This window comes from Trachinotus anak, unplaced genomic scaffold, assembly GCF_046630095.1.
Source record: "Trachinotus anak isolate AG129_WGS33_773 ecotype Australia unplaced genomic scaffold, CSIRO_AGI_Tana_v1 ptg000002l, whole genome shotgun sequence".
NCBI classification, from domain to species: Eukaryota; Metazoa; Chordata; class Actinopteri; order Carangiformes; family Carangidae; genus Trachinotus; species Trachinotus anak.
In genome coordinates this window covers 2,424,297-2,443,919 of record NW_027273853.1, presented here as the reverse complement: position 1 = coordinate 2,443,919, position 19,623 = coordinate 2,424,297, and the positions used below count along the sequence as shown (strand labels likewise).

Below are 19,623 nucleotides of genomic sequence, written 5' to 3'. Positions count from 1 at the left end.
TGCCCATCTTAATATGTATATGTGAAGGATATGTGCTAAAATGCCAACTGAAGGGGAAATCGTCTGCTCTCAGGAAATACCAAAGCTAACATTGCTAGTAAAATGTTATTCTGCTGTCGCCAAGCAACTGAAGAGTAAAGCTGCACCATCAGTTAAAACAGTTTCAACAGTTTATCTGTTAAAGGAGGACTTGTTACTGTAGCTGCACTTTGACTGTATCAGTCCATATGAGTGTGGAAGTTAATGGTGAAAATGTAAATGTTTAAAGGGCAGATGAGAAGTTTTGATACTGTAGCACACTGGGTGTGACTCTTAGTAAACTGTCTGGCCCAACCTAAACTGGCAGACTGAGTGGCTTAAATGAGCTAATGTAGTTGTACTGGTCCAGAACTGCGCACACACACACACACACACACACACACACACACACACACACACACACACACACACACACAACAAATAAATAGTGGCCATACTCACATGCTAACAGACATCTCCTGGGACAGGGAGGAGGAGAGTGGAAATGGCTCTTGCCTCTAAGCTGCTGCAGAAATGTGAACAACATGGTGCTTATGCCACTTCACTGAAAGATCTCATAACCTTAATCCTATATATCAGTCGAGCACAGAGAGAGCTTCTCAGTGTCTCAAAGATAAGTTCATATCTATGGTCAGTTGTGATCTGCTGAAAGCATGTGGGGTGAGGTACAGCAACTTTATCAGTGATATATTAACGAGGCTTAAGGATTAAGAAAGGACAGAGAACACAAGAATGTCATTGACAGGTCTATCCTACCACTCCTCTTATTCTACACACACACACACAAAGAAAAAGGAAAAAAAATCTGTTAACTAGAAAATTTCCCATGAAGAGCAGATTTTCTTTCATTCAAAGTAAGGCAGATCCTAATAATGCTTTGAAAGGGAAAGGACAGGGAAATACATCAAAAATTATGGATTTTCCAGTAAATCTTTTCTGATATATTAGCAGTTAGATCAGAATCTGGTTGTCTCACGGTGCACCTTAAGTCAATTTAAGACAGATTTAAGGAATATTACATGTTATATACCTCACAGAACAAGATGCCACTAAATTACATGAATGTATGTTTGTCTGAATGAATAAATTAAGTGGGAATCCATATTCTCAGTGGAGGCATCTTTCTTTGGCAGCTCTGAGGCTCCAGGACTGAATGTCATTCAGCCAGACATATAAAAAAATGTTGGGATATTTTAGGACTTCAATCTTTGCATGTGTTTGAGATCCTCACTTCCTGCCCTTGAGTGTTTCCCACTCCTATGATTGTATGCCCTGGCCTGATGGGCTGCACCTGTGTCTCAGTGTGTCTCAGTGTGAGAGGGCAGGTGGAGAGACAGACAGGGATGGTCAAAACTTTGTGTTTTTTTTCACCAGCCCACAACACTCACAAATCAACCATATAAACTAATGCACTGCAAATACAACACAACAAAAACAAATACACTAACAAGCTGCAAATACAACACAACTCAGGTGTCCCGAGGACAAAAGTCACAAAGCAGTGAACAACAAGTGCGTCCAGGTCTGCTTGTGTTGGCACACTGATGAAGAAAATGAATATATGAATAAATATAAACATATAAACATCCAGAGACTCTATAAATCGTTAGTCCTTTCACAAACACTTTCAGGTTTTATTTGTCTGCAGCAAAAAATATAACAACAACCATATCATGGGGGGTTGCCAGAGTCTGCATTGTAAATGTGAGTGTACCGGATTAACGACCATGATGAAGTCAGACAAGGACAACCAGGAGCTAACTCCTGAGATGTTCCTAAACTTAAGATGTGGTGCCGGTTGCGATGGAAAAATAAAATCCAGTTTAAAATCCAGAGGTAGGATACAAAAAAAAAAAACAAAAATCAAAAATCTTCAGCTCCACCATGACATTCACCCACTGGTTCTTCACGTTTCATAGGGATTGGATAAAACCTTGGTCCTCCTCACTAGAAGAGCTCGACCAGGTGCAGGTGATGAGTTCTTTAAAACTACAATATGCAAGCTATGTAAATCAAGCTAATGGTAGCATGAGACTGGAAAGCAGACCACCCCTCCCTCTCCCTGCTCTGTTACCCAGCCCTTCACTCAGCCACGCTGACATTTGATTGACAGCTGTGACCTCCCACCCCTGACTCTCTCTGCCTCTGATTGGTTAGATTCAGAAGTGAGTGTCTCTGCACTGCTGCCAGGCCGTCCACTGAGTCTGGATCACAGACCGCACTTCTCCACGTTTCGGAGCATTTCAACTGAAAACTATTAGAAAAAAGTTACATAATGTCCAGCTATCATGACTCTGAATCTGACTTGTGACCTCCTGGACTCTGCGTTTCCTCTTTTATCTTACTTTCTTTAGGTATCTATTGTATTATTTACTTTCTGTCGCAGTGTGTTTCCTGCCTGTTTGTCAACCTGCTCTGACTCCTGTCTCATTACCTCCTTTGCTTGTGTGTGTTTAGTCTTGTGCTGTGTCTCAGATCCAATACTTCAGTCAGTACTGTCACATGTAGTACACTGTGTACACAGTACACTCACAGGTGTAGTGTGTGAATTTCAACAGGGTGGTGTTGTCCCACATCAAAAACTGCTGTTGTACACTCACTGGAAATGACGATCGCAACATGTGACTGTGACTGTCGCCCCCCCTGCCTGATTAAATTGTTAATGTTTTACTTTTCTGTGTGGCTTCTGTGTCATTAGACATGGAAATTAAGCCGCCATTGGTGCAAATGACGTGTCCCCCTACCTTTTGAGACTCATTGTCTGTGTTCCCCTCACTGCTTCAGTCTCCAATGTTCTTTGTATTTTGACCTAGTTACCTGTTACTTTTTGGCTTTTTCACCACAGGCCTGAACTATGAAGCAGGATTCAAGGTTAGAGGTAACTTCAGGTGCAACTCTGGGATTATGAAGGTGGTTCACTTCTTACCGAAACCAGCATGTGTCCACTCTGGTTTTAAAACAGAGCTTCTCAAAAACAGAGGAGAGTTTGTCACACTAAATAACTACATAATAACTATCATAGCTCCATTTGAATTGAGCAATGATTCAGGATTCCTGAGAGCGCTGATGCTTTCACTCTTCTTCCAACAGTGCACTTTATGATGATAACTGGAAGCAAAAACTAAACCTTCTGATGTCTTTTATTAGAAAAATGATCCACGCACTGTTATTATGTAACGCTGTTAACATATAACACTGATGTTAAACATTTCCAGTGATCACAAATGAAGATTTCAGTCAGTTTGATTGATCACAGCTTCAGACTGAAGACAAGATTCATCCAGAGAAAAATTATACAGCACTGAAAAAAGGATGCACCTGGTTCCTGTATAGACCAGACTCATATCCTGTCCTTCAGCTTGTTCTGCCCCCAGGCACTGATGTGGAATCAGTTTGAAACTGTAAAAAAAAAAAAAAGAATGCAGTGCTCTGCCAATGCCATTCAGACAATAGACACTCGCAGCCTCTGTTATAGTGTGTGATGGTTCTATTACACACTGTAACTAACTGGTTAAATTGCTGTTTTCCCAGTTTGTCACTGTGTTGCTGAAAATAAAGCTTAAGACACGACCCCCACTTTAGGTACCAGTAATGATAATGACAAAGTATTAGATAGATTTACACTGGTTACTTCTTGGTTTCCCAGAGAATGGAATGGAATCCCATTGATCCCATTTATTATCCTGTTTATCATTAGCATTTATGTCAGAGCACAGCTGTGCCTTACTGCAGTACAGTCTGCTAGAATGGTCTGTACACTATGGCAGTATTTTAACCACGCAAATGTAACAAGGTCTCGTGTGGCACATGCTGTCTTGGTTCATTTAGGTGCGGCAGGGTGAAGTGCAAAAGGGACTGGTCTCATCACTGTGAAACAGCTGTGCCCATCACAGTGATGCATAACAAGACCAGCTCAACAAATGGACAACACATGTTCCCAGTTGAAGCACAGCAGTGCAGTCTGTGCCTCTGGACTTTAAATCCTGACTGAAAATCTTCAAACATACCAAATAATCAAATAATTGGTGCAGCTTTTTAAGGATTTTAGAAATAAAGAGGAGGTTGAATACAGATCTATAGTTGGCTAAAACATCTGGATCTAGAGTAGGCTTTTTAATTGCTGAAACTTTAAAAGCCTGTTATATGTACATAACCTGTTATATTAATAAAGATAAATTGAAATGATCTAATATGGAAGAGGCAGGCCTGCAACAGGGTCTAAAAGAGAATTTCATGGTTTAATGAAGAAGTTAGCTCAGAGAGACCTATTGGAGAGAAACAGTCCAAATACTGGGATGGCACTCTTACCTCCACCAAGGCCAAATGATCCGTCAAACTGTGCAAACTCAAGTGATTTTTTTACATCAACATCCAAACATTATTTCCTGAGAAACTGTCCTATTTTGTTATGTTAAGGAAAGTGATTAAAAATTCCTGGATCTACCCCTTTAGTGGATTTGTACCAGGATGTAATGGGTTCTTCCCTGTCCCCTGCCCCATTCCTCCACCAGGTTCAGCCCTTTTTGTGAAATGCTGGTGACTTGGGTGAAAATCTAACCTCCTTTGTGGAGGTAACAAATCAGATGCTAAAAAAACATTTGTGCCAGTTGTTGGAAGGAGATCATGGATTTTTTTTCTCCAATTGTTACAATTTTATTTGTAAAGAAGGTCATGAATTCATTACTACTGAGAATTAGAGGAATAGATGGCTCAAAAGAGCGATGACTGTCTGTCAGCCTGGCTACAGTGCCAAACAGAAACCAGAGGTTGTTCTATTAGTTCTATCAGTTTGTGTGGCAGTAAAGCTGAGAAAGCTGTCGTCCATTGAATTGACACCATTGTATGGCAATGGAATAAATCAGTGGTTCTCAAAGTTGGGTTCAGGGAACACCAGGGGTCCTTGATTTGATTCCTAGGGGTCCCCAGCAAAAAGGGGAATAATTTATTACAACTACTCCTTGTGTTAAATTTGCTTTTGTTGATAAAACTCAAAGTTGCAACAAACTGGCGCTGTGCTTCAAACAGATGCAGCTCTGAGATGTCTATTCTTTGCATCATTATTTACATTATTAAATGAGAGTGGTCAACAAGTTTCACTACTGTTAATTACAAATGAATCTTTTAGGCCATAAAAAAGTAAAAGATGAAAGTAAAAGACGTAAATAGATGGAAGTGTTGTGGTTAAAGAAGGTGGAAAATATGAAAATGTACATATCATTTATTATCCATCATCTAAAGCTAAGAACAATACAAAAATAAACAAGCACATCAATGAGGACATTTATGTAACTACTGTCACAAATGGTCATAAACATACAACTAGTAAAAATATTTTAAAATTTTTTTACATTTTTCTATTGCTTCAAACAGCAGGAAAAAAAGAAATGCATTTTTTATGGCAACAAACCACTGCAGCTCCAGTAGAGAAGGGCCTGCATAGGAATCTGTTCAAGAAAGGGTGAAAAACAAATGTGTGTGTTTGTATAAATAATATAATACAGCAAGTTCATGGGAGGTTCAAGAGAATTAGCACAAAACTGGCATAATTAGTATGAACAGTTTGAAAAGGCTTTACATTTGGGCCGTATTTTAACAAAACAGGATTTAATCTAAATCGGATGGTATCGGAGGCTTCTCCATGAAATTATATCTGGATGGTGCAGAGGGGCAGAGACAGATGGTGCTGGTTTTCTACTTGTGTGATGATGATAGAAATCATTAATAAAAACGTTAATAAGGTCACTTATATAACTCCATCAATCTGACTTTCACTTTTATTTCTTCTCTATCTCACGGTCACATCGTACCATACAATGACAGACAACAGCATCCGCCACATAATGCACTTCAAGAATAAAACATGAAGCTGGAAAGGGGGCAATGAAACACTTTGATTGATGAGCCTTGTCAAACAAATTCATAATATCTCAACGAATACCAAGTCATAATGAACAAGTCATAATGGAGCAGTCTGATGTGTCTAGTTTTGTATGGAGTTGCTTTGTAACAACCTGGTGTCATTTGAACAGAACTCAATAAAGGTAAACACAGTGAACGGCCTTGTGTAGTGGCACCGCACTTCTCAAATCAGAGGCTGCAGATTCATCAATTTTAAGAGTTATTCCATCATTGCTGCACACGCGCATCTTGTATTCAGTTTGTTTTGTTTCATAAAATCACCACAGTGGCACCAGATTAATTTCTCAACTGCACTCTTGGTTTAACAATGCCAAAATACCATACTAAAGGGGCAAGCAACTTTCTAGGTCTGAAAACTGCCAAACTGTCAGAATGCTGCTTGCTGTGGTCTGTGCTCCACCATAAAACAGGGCCTTTAGCTGCCACAAGTTTAAATGCTTGAGATTATACTGTGTTTATACTATCAGTGAGTGAATGTTACAGTATCGGCAAAACTAACCAAATGGCTAAGCCCTAAAACTCAGTCACTGATATGGTGTTAAATTAACATCAGTGTGGGCGAGTGACAGTGCAACATGTAATATTGTCTCTGACAAAAGCAACCTGGTGGTTCTTGTGTACCTGAAGGTGTAAGCACCACCACTGAATCATGACAGGTGAGGTTTTCCCACTGGGATGGGTACGGTGGTTAGAACCTGGTTCTGGAAAACAAATCTCTGGATGCGTTCAAAGACCCAGAGGAAGATAAGGAGGACGCTGACATACTGGATCCAGGCAAATTTGATGGTTTCCCAAAAGCCAGGACGATAGGTGGAGGAAACAGTTAAGGCAAAAATGATGAAGAAAATTTCACAGTACAGACCAAACCTTTGCTTTTTACATCTGCATCTGGGTCTCATCCAACTTGTTTTAAAGACAAACTCAAAGGCATTGAGGATAACAAGGCACAACAAAAAATGTATTAATAACTTGTGTGACTTTCAGGGTCAGTTTACCTAAATCAAACATTTTCTCAACTCCTTCTAGTGATATCCAGCCATGCATATAGTATTATATAGTTGTGGTGTTTTTTTTATAACTTATGCATTTTGCAACACCTTGACCCCCCAGGGACCACTAACCTCCTGACAGATGGGAAGAAGCAAGTGAGGCAGAAGGAAAAATCATATCCAGCATCAGCACTGGCGCTCGTCTGGGATGTGTGGTCTCTCTGTAGCTTCTCTCACTCTAAAGTAATAACTGCACCCCAGGAGACCCATCTGTTAAACTCCTGAAATCTGCACTCAACACAATAGTTATCTGCCTCATCTGAGACAGGGATGAGTCTGCATATAGATGGGAGGATGAAGAGATGCAGTGGTCACAACAACCTGAAGTGAAATCTGTCTGGTTTGGATTGACCAACAAGTAGGACAGAACAGACTACAATGGACAGCCAGAACAGCCGACCTGTCCTCTGTTCAGAACTTATACACCTGCCAGGACAGGAAAAAAACAAATCACTGAAGACCCCTCAGACCCTGGACACAACCTGTTCCAAGTGAAAGATGCCACAGAACACTGTACGGCACACAAACTTTCCACACACCATCGCTCTGGTTAACAGTTAAATCATTCATTGTCATGAATAAGCTCAAAATTCACAACAAAACAAGGGAGACCACACAAGGTCAAGGTTTAAAGTAAACGTAATCTATTTTAACTAATTATGAAGAAAACACACAAATTTAAGATGGGTCATGTAGATCTGTAGAATCAGTGGTGTGTTGAGTGCATGGATGCATGAAAGTGTAGTGTGTAATCATTAAAGTGACAAACTAAAGCTAACTCAAAACCAAAAAACAACCAAACCAGACTGAACTGATTTCTCCAGCCAACTACATAATGTGTCAGGGAATGCGGATTCAGATATGGCTCTTATCTCCTGACACATCTCTTTCACTTTGACAGCCTCCTTAACAGGAAGGAAATGAAGGAAAAAGCACCAGTAGCCACAGGCAGAGTAGGAAGAGCGGAGACCAACCAGATATTCAAAAAGCTTTGATTCGTTTTCCCCACGACCAGATAAAACCATAACTCTGGCAGGTATCACATTCTGTTGCCATGGCGCCGCGGATGGCTGCCTCGGTGTGTTGGTGCCCATTTTTTTGCCTTATTTTCTTTGTAAATCCAGTTTTCTGCCTTGGTTTCCGGAGCTCTTTCACCAGAGAAGAGCTCATTAACATCAGAGAAACAGCTCCAGTGGATCTTTTTTCCACCTTTCTCGACTCACCTGTGGAATTATTGGACATTTTGGTCAGAGGTCACTGACCTTTGCTCTCGCAGTGAAACGCCGGAGAGGACTCCGCACACCGCTCCCAGGTATCTTTCTCTCCAAGGTGCGTTCACTGCCCAACAAGCTGGATGAACTTCAGCTACTGGTGCAGAAGAACAGAGACCGATTCCGGACTCTGCGCTGGAGCTGGCCGGCTTCCAGCTCTTCAGAGCGGATCGCGACACAGAGCTGTCCGGCAAAGCGAAAGGTGGAGGAATGTGTTTTTATGGAAACAGTGGCTGGTGCAGAGACGTGACAGTGATCCTGCAGCACTGTTCTCCTGACCTGGAGACTTTCATCATAAACTGCAGGCCCTTCTACTCCCCCCGTGAGTTCACCTCATTCATCCTGGTCGGTGTTTCCATCCCACCACAGGCCACAGCAGATACTGTGTGTGGAGCGGACCAACCCGGACTCCGTAGTTATTGTCCTTGGTGACTTTAACAAAGGTAACCTCAGCCACAAACTGCCCAAATACAGACAGTTTGTTAATTGCCCGACCAGAGAGGGGAACACTCTGGACCACTGTTACACCACAATCAGTGGTGCTTATCACGTCGTCCCCCGGGCTGCACTGGGCCACTCTGACCATGTCATGGTCCACCTGATTCCCACATACAGGCAGAAACTAAAACTGTGTAAACCTGTCGTGAGGACATCGAAGCAGTGGAGCAGTGAAGCCATAGAGGATCTGCGGGCATGTTTGGACTGCACTGACTGGGAAGTGTTCAGGACTGCTTCCAACAGTCTGGATGAGTTCACAGAGGCTGTGACGTCATACATCAGCTTCTGTGAGGACTGCTGTATCCCATCACGCACCAGGGTGAGTTATAACAATGACAAACCCTGGTTCACAGCTAAGCTCAGTCAGCTCAGGAGGCAAAAGGAGGAAGCTTTCAGGAGTGGGGACAGGGACAGGTTTAAAGAGTCCAAGTACAGGTTTAGCAAGGCGGTGAGAGAAGCTAAACGACTGTACTCTGAGAAACTTCAGCTCCAGTTCTCAGCCAATGACTCTGCTTCTGTCTGGAAAGGGCTCAGACAGATCACTAACTACAAACCTAAACCCCCCCACTCCATTAACGACTTCCGTCTGGCCAACGATCTGAATGAGTTCTACTGCCGCTTTGAAAGACAGTGGGACAAGCCTGACACTAACCTCCACATCAGAGCCACATCAGAACCCCCCTCCTCCTCCCCTACCAAAGGAACGTCTCTCTCTATCCTGGAGAGAGATGTCAACAGGCTTTTTAAGAAGCAGAACCCCCGCAAAGCAGCCGGTCCTGACTCTGTCTCTCCATCATCCCTGAAGCACTGTGCTGATCAGCTGTCTCCAGTGTTCACGGACATCTTCAACACCTCACTGGAGACCTGCCACGTGCCAGCCTGCTTCAAATCCTCCACCATCATCCCTGTCCCCAAAAAACCAAGGCCCACGGGTCTAAATGACTACAGACCCATTGCCCTGACCTCTGTGGTCATGAAATCATTTGAGCGCCTTGTCCTGTCCCACCTCAAATCCATCACTGACCCACTCCTGGACCCCCTGCAGTTCGCCTACAGAGCCAACAGGTCTGTAGACGACGCCGTCAACATGGCTCTCCACTTCATCCTCCAGCACCTGGACTCCTCAGGGACCTATGCCAGGATCCTGTTTGTGGACTTCAGCTCTGCCTTCAACACCATCATCCCGGCTCTGCTGCAGGACAAGCTCTCCCAGCTGAGCGTGCCTGACTCCACCTGCAGGTGGATCATCGACTTCCTGTCTGACAGGAGGCAGCACGTGAAGCTAGGAAAGCATGTGTCTGACTCCCAGACCATCAGCACTGGATCCCCGCAAGGCTGCGTTCTTTCTCCTCTGCTCTTCTCCCTGTACACCAAAACCTGCACCTCCAGCCATCAGTCTGTCAAGCTCCTGAAGTTTGCAGACGACACCACTCTCATTGGACTCATCTCTGATGGCGATGAGTCTGCCTACAGGTGGGAGACTGACCGTCTGGTGACCTGGTGCAGGCAGAACAACCTAGAGCTAAACGCTCTGAAGACAGTGGAAATGATAGTGGACTTCAGGAAGAGCCCAGCCCCACCCACCCCCATCTCCCTGTGCGACTCCCCCGTGGCTACCGTGGAGCATTTCCGCTTCTTGGGAACCACCATCACACAGGATCTCAAATGGGAGCTAAACATCAGCTCCCTCATCAAAAAAGCTCAGCAGAGGATGTATTTCCTGAGGCAATTGAAGAAGTTCAACCTGCCAAGGACTATGATGGTGAACTTCTACACCTCCATCATTGAGTCCATCCTCACCTCCTCCATCACCATCTGGTACGCTGCTGCCACGGAGAGGGACAATAACAGACTGCAGCGTATCATCCACTCTGCTGAGAAGGTGATTGGCTGCAATCTTCCATCCCTCCAGGACCTGTACGCCTCAAGGACTCTGAGGCGTGCAGGGAAGATTGTAGCTGACTCCTCCCACCCTGGACACAAACTCTTTGTGACACTCCCCTCTGGCAGGAGGCTGCGGTCCTTCAGGACCAAAACCTCTCGCCACAAAAATAGCTTCTTCCCGTCTGCTATCAGCCTTATCAACAAGGCTAGAGAGCCCCACTGTTGCTGATCAATTGCACCAATCACCAGAAAAAATTCCTTGTATGTGAAAACATACTTGGCAATAAAACTGATTCTGATTCTGATTCTGATTTTACTGGTCATGGAAGCCTGACAAAAATCACCATAGTAACCATCTATTTTTTGGCCTATTTAAAAAAAAATTCAAATACCTGCTACCCATTCCTCCAAGTACTTCTCCTCACACCCTCTGCACCTTGGTTCCTTTAGGGAGCATTTTAAGGGAGTGCTGGACAGACCAAGAGGGAGAAACAGAAGACACAAATATAGGGAACAGCAACACTACAGCACTACTGCAGGACAGGACGTCAGCCATTACATTTTCAGGTCCCTTTATTAATATATTATTTTGAAATAATAAGGCTGCAAAAATAACACTTAACTCATTAAGCGTGGATTTTGTAGAGAGCGCAAAAAGGTAAGAGGGGATCACAGTCTATGTGCACAACAACAGGAGTTCCTGAACCAACATACACATCAAAGTGCTGTAATCCCCAAATTAATGCCAGGGCCACTTTCTCAATGACAGTATAGTTCAGCTGTTGTGAACTTAACCTTTTTGAGAAGAATCCAACTGGCCTCTCCATACCCACATCAACAGCCTGTAGTAATACTGCACCTGCACCCACATGACAAGCATCAACCTGCAAGGTAAAAGGTTTATCAAACTGCGGTGCTGCCATTACAGGAGAGGAACATAGAAGGGCTCTGACATTTTCAAAAGCACAATGGGCCTCCTCTGATCAAACAAACTTTGACCTTAGACTTGTGAGTCTGTGAGTGGTGCTACAACTGAAGAGAAATTCTTACACGAACTTCTATAATACCCCACCATGCCGAGAAAATTTTTAGTTACAGTGGATGGCTTCAAGCCTCAATACTGGTTCTGGCAAACTCACACTTTGCCAAATTTACTCTTAACCGTGCCAACAACAATCTGGACCAGAAAACCGCACCTAGAATAGTGAATGCCACAAAAGGCAGAAGCAACAGGACCTGATCCTCAGGACTGAACTGTCTTTGTTTTGCTTTACAGTCAAAGATAGCTTTCATTTTCTTTTGTGATTTTTTTTTCCATCAGCGTCTCGCCATTTTCGCTTTCGTATAAAGCCTGTGCCTAAAACCATGCACATAGTGCACTAAATTTTGTGGTGGCTCAGACTGTTGGCAGCCACTGTTCAAAACAGACAAGGGTCCTCGCACCGAATGCCCAAAAACCAAATCATTTGGACTGAATTTGGTGCTCACATGAACTGCCTCTCTGGCAGCCAGCAGCAGCCAAGGCAGGCTGTCCTCCCAGTCACAATCAAGCTCCGTGCAACAGGCGTGCAAGAGTGACTTCAGAGTTTGATAGAAGCACTCTAAAGCTCCTTGACTTTGGGGATGGTAAGCTCACGCCTGGTTATGTCTAATCTGACACTGCTGCAAAACTTAGTTCAGAATGAAAGGTGGAACCTTGGTCAGTTTGTCTGACTTTGGGAATGCCAAACACAGAAACAAATTCATACAATGCCTTCACCACAGACTTGGATGTAATACAATGCAAGGGGTAAGCTGCTGGGAAATGGGTCGCCTGGCACATCAACGTCAACAAATATTGGCACCTGCACCTTGAGGGAGGCAGATGAACCACACAGACCATTATCAAGCATTCAAATGGCTGATCCAGAGCTGTGTTTATTTGCTGTTACTGATTAACAGTGTTAATCATGTGTGTCCACAAAACAGATGGATGTTTCCTAGACCACATAATATGTACCGTATCAAAAACCATGGTAGAGAGATGCAGAAGTTGTTAGGTCAGCCTCTTTCCTGAATAACAAAAATACTGCAGTAAATGTTTTGTGCAGATGAAGCACTCTAAACCGCAACCATGAACTGCACAAATACCATTTTTTGGCATTAGCTTTTAACATGCATTATCTTGTGATGCACCTGGACACATCATGAGTAATGTTTCTTGAGCTCCTCAGGTGTTTTGGGTCTTTTAACATAAGACCCCTCACCCAGGCAACCCATCCAAAGATGATCAAGCTCCAGCTTGTTTCCAGTAGTAGTACTTCCAGAAACAGTCGAATGTGTACTGCTTCTCTTAATATTATATTACCTACATGATAAAGGTGATATTAAGAGAAATCACCTTTTTCAGTCACTAAGGAATGCAAAACATTATGACCTCTCATTGTCAGGTCAATCAGCAATATGGTAACATTATCAAAATTTCTAGACAAAACTGGTTTAACCCAAAGAATGTAGCGTTTTTTTTTCTGTATAATCTCCTGATCCTCACTCCAGATCAGTTGGTAACGGTAATGTACCTATAAGCTGGTTTGCCAACAACCAATAAACACTGAAGAAGAAGAAGAAGAAGAAGAAGAAGAAGAAGAAGAAGAAGAAGAAGAACAAGAAGAAGCACAAGAAGAAGAACAAGAAGAAGAAGGTACTAGTACACCCACCCACTCCTTTCCTGATCTACAGCCACCTTGAAGCTACTTCTTCCCTGCTGCCTCAGTGGCCAACTTGATGGCCCTACACCCGCTGTCCCCAGTGATGGCCACCATGTTGTTGCAAGCCCTCTAATTCCCAACTCAATGGGCTTGCATCTCACTTGCCACCCACTGCTTTGGCAGTCATCCACTAGATCAGAGTACTTTGCCCTTTTCCCCCCATTGGCTTCCTCAATGCAGTTCTCCGAGGGAACAGTGAATTCTAAGAGAATGATCCGCTTTGAGACTTCCAAGATCAGCACCATGTCCAGACATTTGGACAGTTTTATGCAGCTGTTGATGGCTCCTCCTTAGCCCTGATTAAAGCAATGTTTTTTTTTCACTGGGCAGGGGTGCTTGTAGTGGCTAATCCCACTGTACATGGTGTCTGCTATGGCATTCAGGACTTGGTGCCAGCAGTAGCACCCAGGGCTTTCAAACAGCCGCCCAGGATGTGCACTGACAATTCAACTGCCCACAGGGTTGCTTTTAGCTCTTATACTCTAAAAGACACTTCAAATGCCAACAATTAACACATTTAAATCTGTTCAGCGTTTGCACCTGCTATTCTTAGCATAAGTGAGCACACTTGTTTAAAAGCCACACTTGTTTCAGAACTGAAGATCATAAGAAAAGCAAAAAGAACATACTATATAGTTCCCTACAAAATATTATCAGATTAATCTAAATGACTGTTTGTATGTTAAATAAAATAGTTTTAGCATTTGCAGTATAAGCGGTATATTGTATAAACATTTCATAATTGGTTTAAAACACTATAATGTTGTTGCAAGTCCCTGTTATTGTGTTTGTCAACAACTATAACTCCCCCTGTAGGCACTCAGCAGTGGAGGCTGGTGTAGAAACAGATAATAAACAATATAGTAAAAAACAGTTGAAATAATTCATCTTCACTGGAGAGGTAAACTGTAAATACTGTACATTAATTATCACTTAAAAGTATCATATATGTGCATACAACAACATTATAGTGTTATAAACCACCACCATTTGTATAGTACTTATTAATGCTAAATTGGGGCATTAATGTAAAGCATTCCCATAGCAGGCATACTAAAAGTATCTTTTCAAAATTAGGTTTGAGTCTATCCTATGTTAAAACACACACACACACACACACACACACACACAAAGGATATCTAATGACCTCCACAGGGTAGTGGATCTCAGCATTAAGCTCAAAGGGAGAACCAGAAGCTCGTCCCACAGTCCAGACTGGCATGGGACAGGATAGTATTGTGGTCACTATGGTAAAAAAAAAAAGAGAGAGAAGGGAGAGCCGTCTCATTTTACAAAATTTAATGCTGTGAATGTGCTAAATTTGGTTTGGTTTGCTTGGTTTACACCATCCTTTAAAGCTGGTGGTTCAGCTTGAGATGACTCTTGTTTTAGTCACACACCAAACAAAATGAGAACCTTTGTCGACTTACAGTTTCTATTCTGGTAACTCCTGATTATGTTGTCCAGGTCATACGCACTTGCAAAGGGGCTGGAGCCATCAATCACTGACACCTTGGCATCAATAAAAGAGAAAGACAAACAGAAGAAAACATTACCTTAGCAAACAATGATCTACTGTCTGTGCCACAGCTCCCTCAGCATGTGGTGGCACTGCATGCTACATGTGGTAGAATATTGCACTGATCATTGATATATTGCCTTGGATCATTCAAGGAGAGAGAGAGAGAGAGGACAGGTGGACAGAAAGACAGTGTGTGTCCTCTCACATTGTAAATGTTGTACAGTCCCCGGTGAGGCAGGGGTGTCCTCTGCTGCAGCCTCAGGTCTCCACTGATGAACAGTTTAGCTCCAGGGACAGAAGATGAGTGCTGCACATAGGCCAAGCTCTGCATCACCACTGTGGACATCCGCTGGGAAAACACAAAGAAACAATGTGCTTTGTTTTTGACTGAGGCTGGTCTGGATAAAGCTGGTGTCTTACTGCAGTTGCCGACATACGCACAGTAAAGGACCTGCAGTAATAGCTATTGTATCAGTTGGCTATATTCTAATGTCATCATTTATTAAGCAAACTCCAGAGACAATGCTAACACACTGTACTGTATGTATGAAAGTAAACACTAGTGTACCGCATATTAACTATTGATGAATAAAACTGGCTAGGAGCCAGTGTGATAATCCTCTGGTACAATGCATTTCTGCTCGTGAATCAGTACACTGTGTATGAGAATACATGAATGTAAATTTTAATACAACCTTTTGACAAGAATCATGAAAATTGTATGTTAGAAATTCTGTTCCAAAGACTGTATCACAATGTCAAGACATGTTCATTTCAAATTTGCTAACATTGACACTGAATGAATACTGGCACATAATATTTGTTACTGGTGACTCTATATGACATACACACAATTTGCACGGGACAATTAAGCAACATGGGGTTGTGTATTTGAAGCCTTTAACAAGTCAAAGTAATAATGTAGCAATGATCTGACCCAACACACAGTGACTTAGTGACTTAATCAATGACTGTAATTTTTTAATAACTACAAAACAAGATCTGAATTCTGTCTCGGTTAAGATTGACTGTCATTACTTGCAGATATCAGGTTGAGTACAGCTTTCTTAATCTTGGCACAGACATGTGAGGCATCAAAATTTCATTCTGTAAGTGTATAGACAGAGTAGGCTCTGCAGTGGAATACATACAAAGAGCTGGTAGCTGAAGGTGAGCAGCAGCTGGACGTTGTACACCTGCTCGTCAGGTTTCAGGGGTAACTGCAGCTGAAAAATCAAGAGGTCCAACTTCCCATCCTGGTTTTGATCCACTTCTCTCACCTGTAGTGTGTGTTCCCCCACACAGAAAACACAAACGGAATAGTAGTTTGCTAATCTTTCAGATCCACTGGACAGTTAATCAAAATGACAAGTCATCACAACATCTGCCATTGTCTTACTGACAGTGTTATAACAGCAATATCTAAAGAGTTAATTATGTAAATTCAAGCAGACCCATGGAGCCACAAGTTACAAACCGTAGGGCACACTGTAGCATATTTTACTGAACTGCAACTCATTTCTTCTTACAGAGACAGCAGGGATCCGGAGGTTGGCCCCAAGCATGTTGTTAAGATGGGGGTAAGTGCTCCAGCCGACGTAGTCTCCCTGAGAACTAGTTGCTGCCACCAGCAGAGCCTGGTACTGGTACCTCACAACCGGCTGCTCCTCATACGTGCTTCTTTTGATCCAGAAACCTAAAATAACATGGCATTAAACAGCAAGCAAGCATGGCAACTTGTTTAACAAGGGGTTGAAATATAGGCGTATATTGACTCCTCGTTTAACGACAGCAGTCGTAATGGATCAGTACTTTACCCTGGCTCCTATAAGCAACCAGCAGGGGTGCGATGTAGGTAAGGCACAAAACCACAACAAGAAAGAGAGTGGCTTTCGTGCAAACACTCGTCTTGTACCGAATCAAAGCCGGCTGAGAATAGACTTCATAGAAAGCCATGGCTAACGATATAAACAGTGTTCGATGAGTTCTGAATAACTGTCAGTAATGTCTATCATGAAGTCAGCCGGCTAGCTAGATCATGTTCAACATAGCATATATGCTAATTGGCTGGATGAGCCCGGGGACCAATGTGACTAAACCCTCACAGACAACAAAACGCAGCAAACACAGATTAACCCTCGTTAAGTTATATCCACCAATCACCGCTGAGTACGTGTTTTTGGCTAAACGTAGCGTATTAACACGCTGTGTATATTAGCCTCCTAGCTTAGCCTCCTAGCTTAGCCTCCATGCTCCGCGCCATGTTTAAGCTTAGTTTAGCGTCTTGCGGTTACCATGGCTGCCCGTTGAAGCATTCATGCTGCATTCACGAAACATCGCTGCAATTGAAAGAACCAGAAACCTCTTGTTATTCCGATCTGAGAGTGTTCACGATCTGGCACTTTTGTGTCATAGTGGTTTACCGTGTAATTTACTGTTATTTTGTGTATTTGTATGACGTTAAAAATGCCGTGGTATGTTTCATTAGTCCATAATATTGTCCCCATTAAGAAGGAAGAAAGAAAGTTTAAAAAAAAAAAAAAAAAAATTAAAAATCATATCATTAACATGGTATAGGGATAAGTGTTCAGGCACTTTATGACAGCTGTCACAGCTTTTTCCTAAGTATGTGATTATTTCTACAGTGGAAAAAATAAATAAATAAAAGAATACATTCATTTGTCTTTTGGTTCCCTCAACTTAGAAAGGTGTCAGATAGTTAAAAAATCATCTAAACACAGTTTAGATAATACGATTGATCTAAACACAGTTTGTATTGCTGGTTTATTTATCTTGTGTTGGCTGAATTCACTCTGGTGCACATAGTGTTAGGATTATATTGTAGCGTCCCTCAATAATGAAGCTACAGGTCGTGATCTTATTTTCCTGGTACTTTATTTGTTCTCTGACATAGGCTACTGTGGGCCAGCGTGCCAGCTGGACTTCTGGCTCCCCAAAAGACATGTCAGTCCCTACTGTGAAGTGGAGACCCTCAAGATAATGTTTGAAATGAATGGCGCTGCATGGCGCTGACCACGCCATAACAACAAATCCAACTGGTGTCACAGCATAATCTCAGCACTAACAACTGGCTGTAACAACTCCCACTGTAGACTGGCTCCCGCTCCCCTACTAGCAGGAAAACAACAACCAACTGTCCCCTCTCATTCTCTGCCAGTTGCAGGTACTTTATGTCAAACAAATCACTGTCATAGTTGGCTGCCATGACTGACAGGTTTAACAGCCTTTAAGAATAATACACATTCACTGGCAACCTCGAAAACTCAGAACTGCAGGTCTCTCAGTCTCTCAGATGAGCAGGGGCCCTGCAGCTCCTCCTCGGCCATGTCCCTCATAGGGCTGAGGGAGAAGGGACTGGAGTGGGAGTCGGGGCCCTGAGCCCTGTGAGTCTCACGCTCTGGTCCTGGTGGAGTGGCAGTGCCCCAGTAGGGAGCCAGCCTATCTTGATGTAAGGCAATTTTCCCAAATCTACTGAAAATCCCCTCCACCAGTGCTTCCACTATGGTCTCCGCCTGTTGGTCTGGCAGGCTGTATGCCTCGGGCCACTTAGTGAAAGCCCATCTGGGCCCACAAGTGCACATTTCACATCTGATTGCAACCACTCTCCCTGCTCTGCCTCTTTCCTCTCACAGTAGTGGCAGCCGTCAGCACTGCTGGGGTGGCAGGAGAATGTGTCAGCATTTACATGGTGAGCCCCTGGTCTGTGGACCAAAGTGAAGTCATACACCTGTAGCTCTTTGATCCAGTGTGCCAGCTGGTCTTCTGGCTCCCCAAATGACATCAGCCACTGTAAGGCAGTGGTCAGTCCTCACTGTGAAGTGGAGACCCTCAAGATAACGTTTGAAATGCCGCATGGCGCTGACCACAGCGAGCAGCTCCTGCTGGATGACACAGTAATGACATTCGGCCTCACTGAATGTCCTCCTGTGGTATGTGGTATAATGGGGGGCAGAGCCTTCAGCTATCAGGCTCCTCTCCTGTGGAACCAGCTCCCAGTGTGGGTTCGGGAGGCAGACCCCCTCTCTACCTTTAAGATCAGGCTTAAAACTGTCTTGTTTAGTAAAGCTTATAGTTAGGGCTGGCTCGGGTATGTCCTGACCCATCCCTTAGTTATGCTGCTATAGAGCTAGACTGCTGGGGGATTCCCATGATGCCCTGGGCGCTCTCTCTCTCTTACTCTCTCTCTCTCTCTCTCGATGACTTCATGCCATTAACTTTGTATTTTTTTCTCTCCCGTAGTAGTGTGCTTCTCCTCTCTCTCCCTCTCTCTCTCTCTCGATGACTTTATGCCATTAACTTTGTATTTTTTTCTCTCCCGTAGTTTGTGCTTCTCCTCTCTCTCCCTCTCTCTGTCCTCATTCTGCAGGTCTCTCTGCCTCTGGAGCAGCAGGATCCAGATCCACCACTACTCATCTTTACTATTAACCACTGTTACCTGTCATTATTATTGATAACACCATTACCTACACAGCTGTTCCTGGTCTTTCTCTCTCTCTTTCTCCTCTCTCCTCCCTCTCCCCCTCTTTCTATCTTCTCCTAAACCCAACCAGTCGAGGCAGACGGCCCCCCACCCTGAGCCCGGTTCTGTTGGAGGTTTCTTCCTGTTAAAGGGAGTTTTTCCTCCCCCCTGTTGCCAAGCGCTTGCTCTTTGTGGGAACTGTTGGGTTTTTCTC

General features: G+C 43.3%; 1 protein-coding gene across 3 annotated transcripts; it reads right to left on the bottom strand.

Annotated features, from left to right (window-relative positions):
• Positions 1–5,239: 5,239 nt before the first annotated feature.
• On the bottom strand, positions 5,240–17,339 carry tmem231 (transmembrane protein 231). 3 transcript variants are annotated; one of them, XM_071489762.1, is made up of 8 exons: positions 17,224–17,339; positions 16,459–16,625; positions 16,081–16,209; positions 15,135–15,278; positions 14,838–14,919; positions 14,547–14,652; positions 6,580–6,768; positions 5,240–5,483 (listed from the first exon to the last, which is right to left on the bottom strand). In XM_071489762.1, the coding sequence occupies exons 1-7, from the start codon at positions 17,264–17,266 to the stop codon at positions 6,606–6,608; spliced, it is 834 nt and encodes a 277-aa protein (XP_071345863.1). In that variant the 5' UTR covers positions 17,267–17,339; the 3' UTR covers positions 5,240–5,483; positions 6,580–6,605. The 3 variants fall into 3 exon arrangements, with proteins under 3 accessions (XP_071345863.1, XP_071345856.1, XP_071345872.1); XM_071489755.1 differs by lacking the exon at positions 17,224–17,339 and adding an exon at positions 16,747–17,210; XM_071489771.1 differs by lacking the exons at positions 6,580–6,768; positions 14,547–14,652; positions 17,224–17,339 and adding an exon at positions 16,747–17,035.
• Between the last annotated feature and the right edge of the window lie 2,284 nt (positions 17,340–19,623).

Coding starts and splice junctions, on each gene's coding strand:
- tmem231 (XM_071489755.1), bottom strand. CDS start 16,885: ATGGCTTTCTATGAAGTCTATTCTCAGCCGGCTTTGATTCGGTACAAG. Junction 16,626..16,746: donor GGTTGCTTATAGGAGCCAGG/GTAAAGTACTGA, acceptor ATGTTATTTTAG/GTTTCTGGATCAAAAGAAGC. Junction 6,769..14,546: donor TACCCTGTGGAGGTCATTAG/ATATCCTTTGTG, acceptor TGTTTCCTCCAC/CTATCGTCCTGGCTTTTGGG.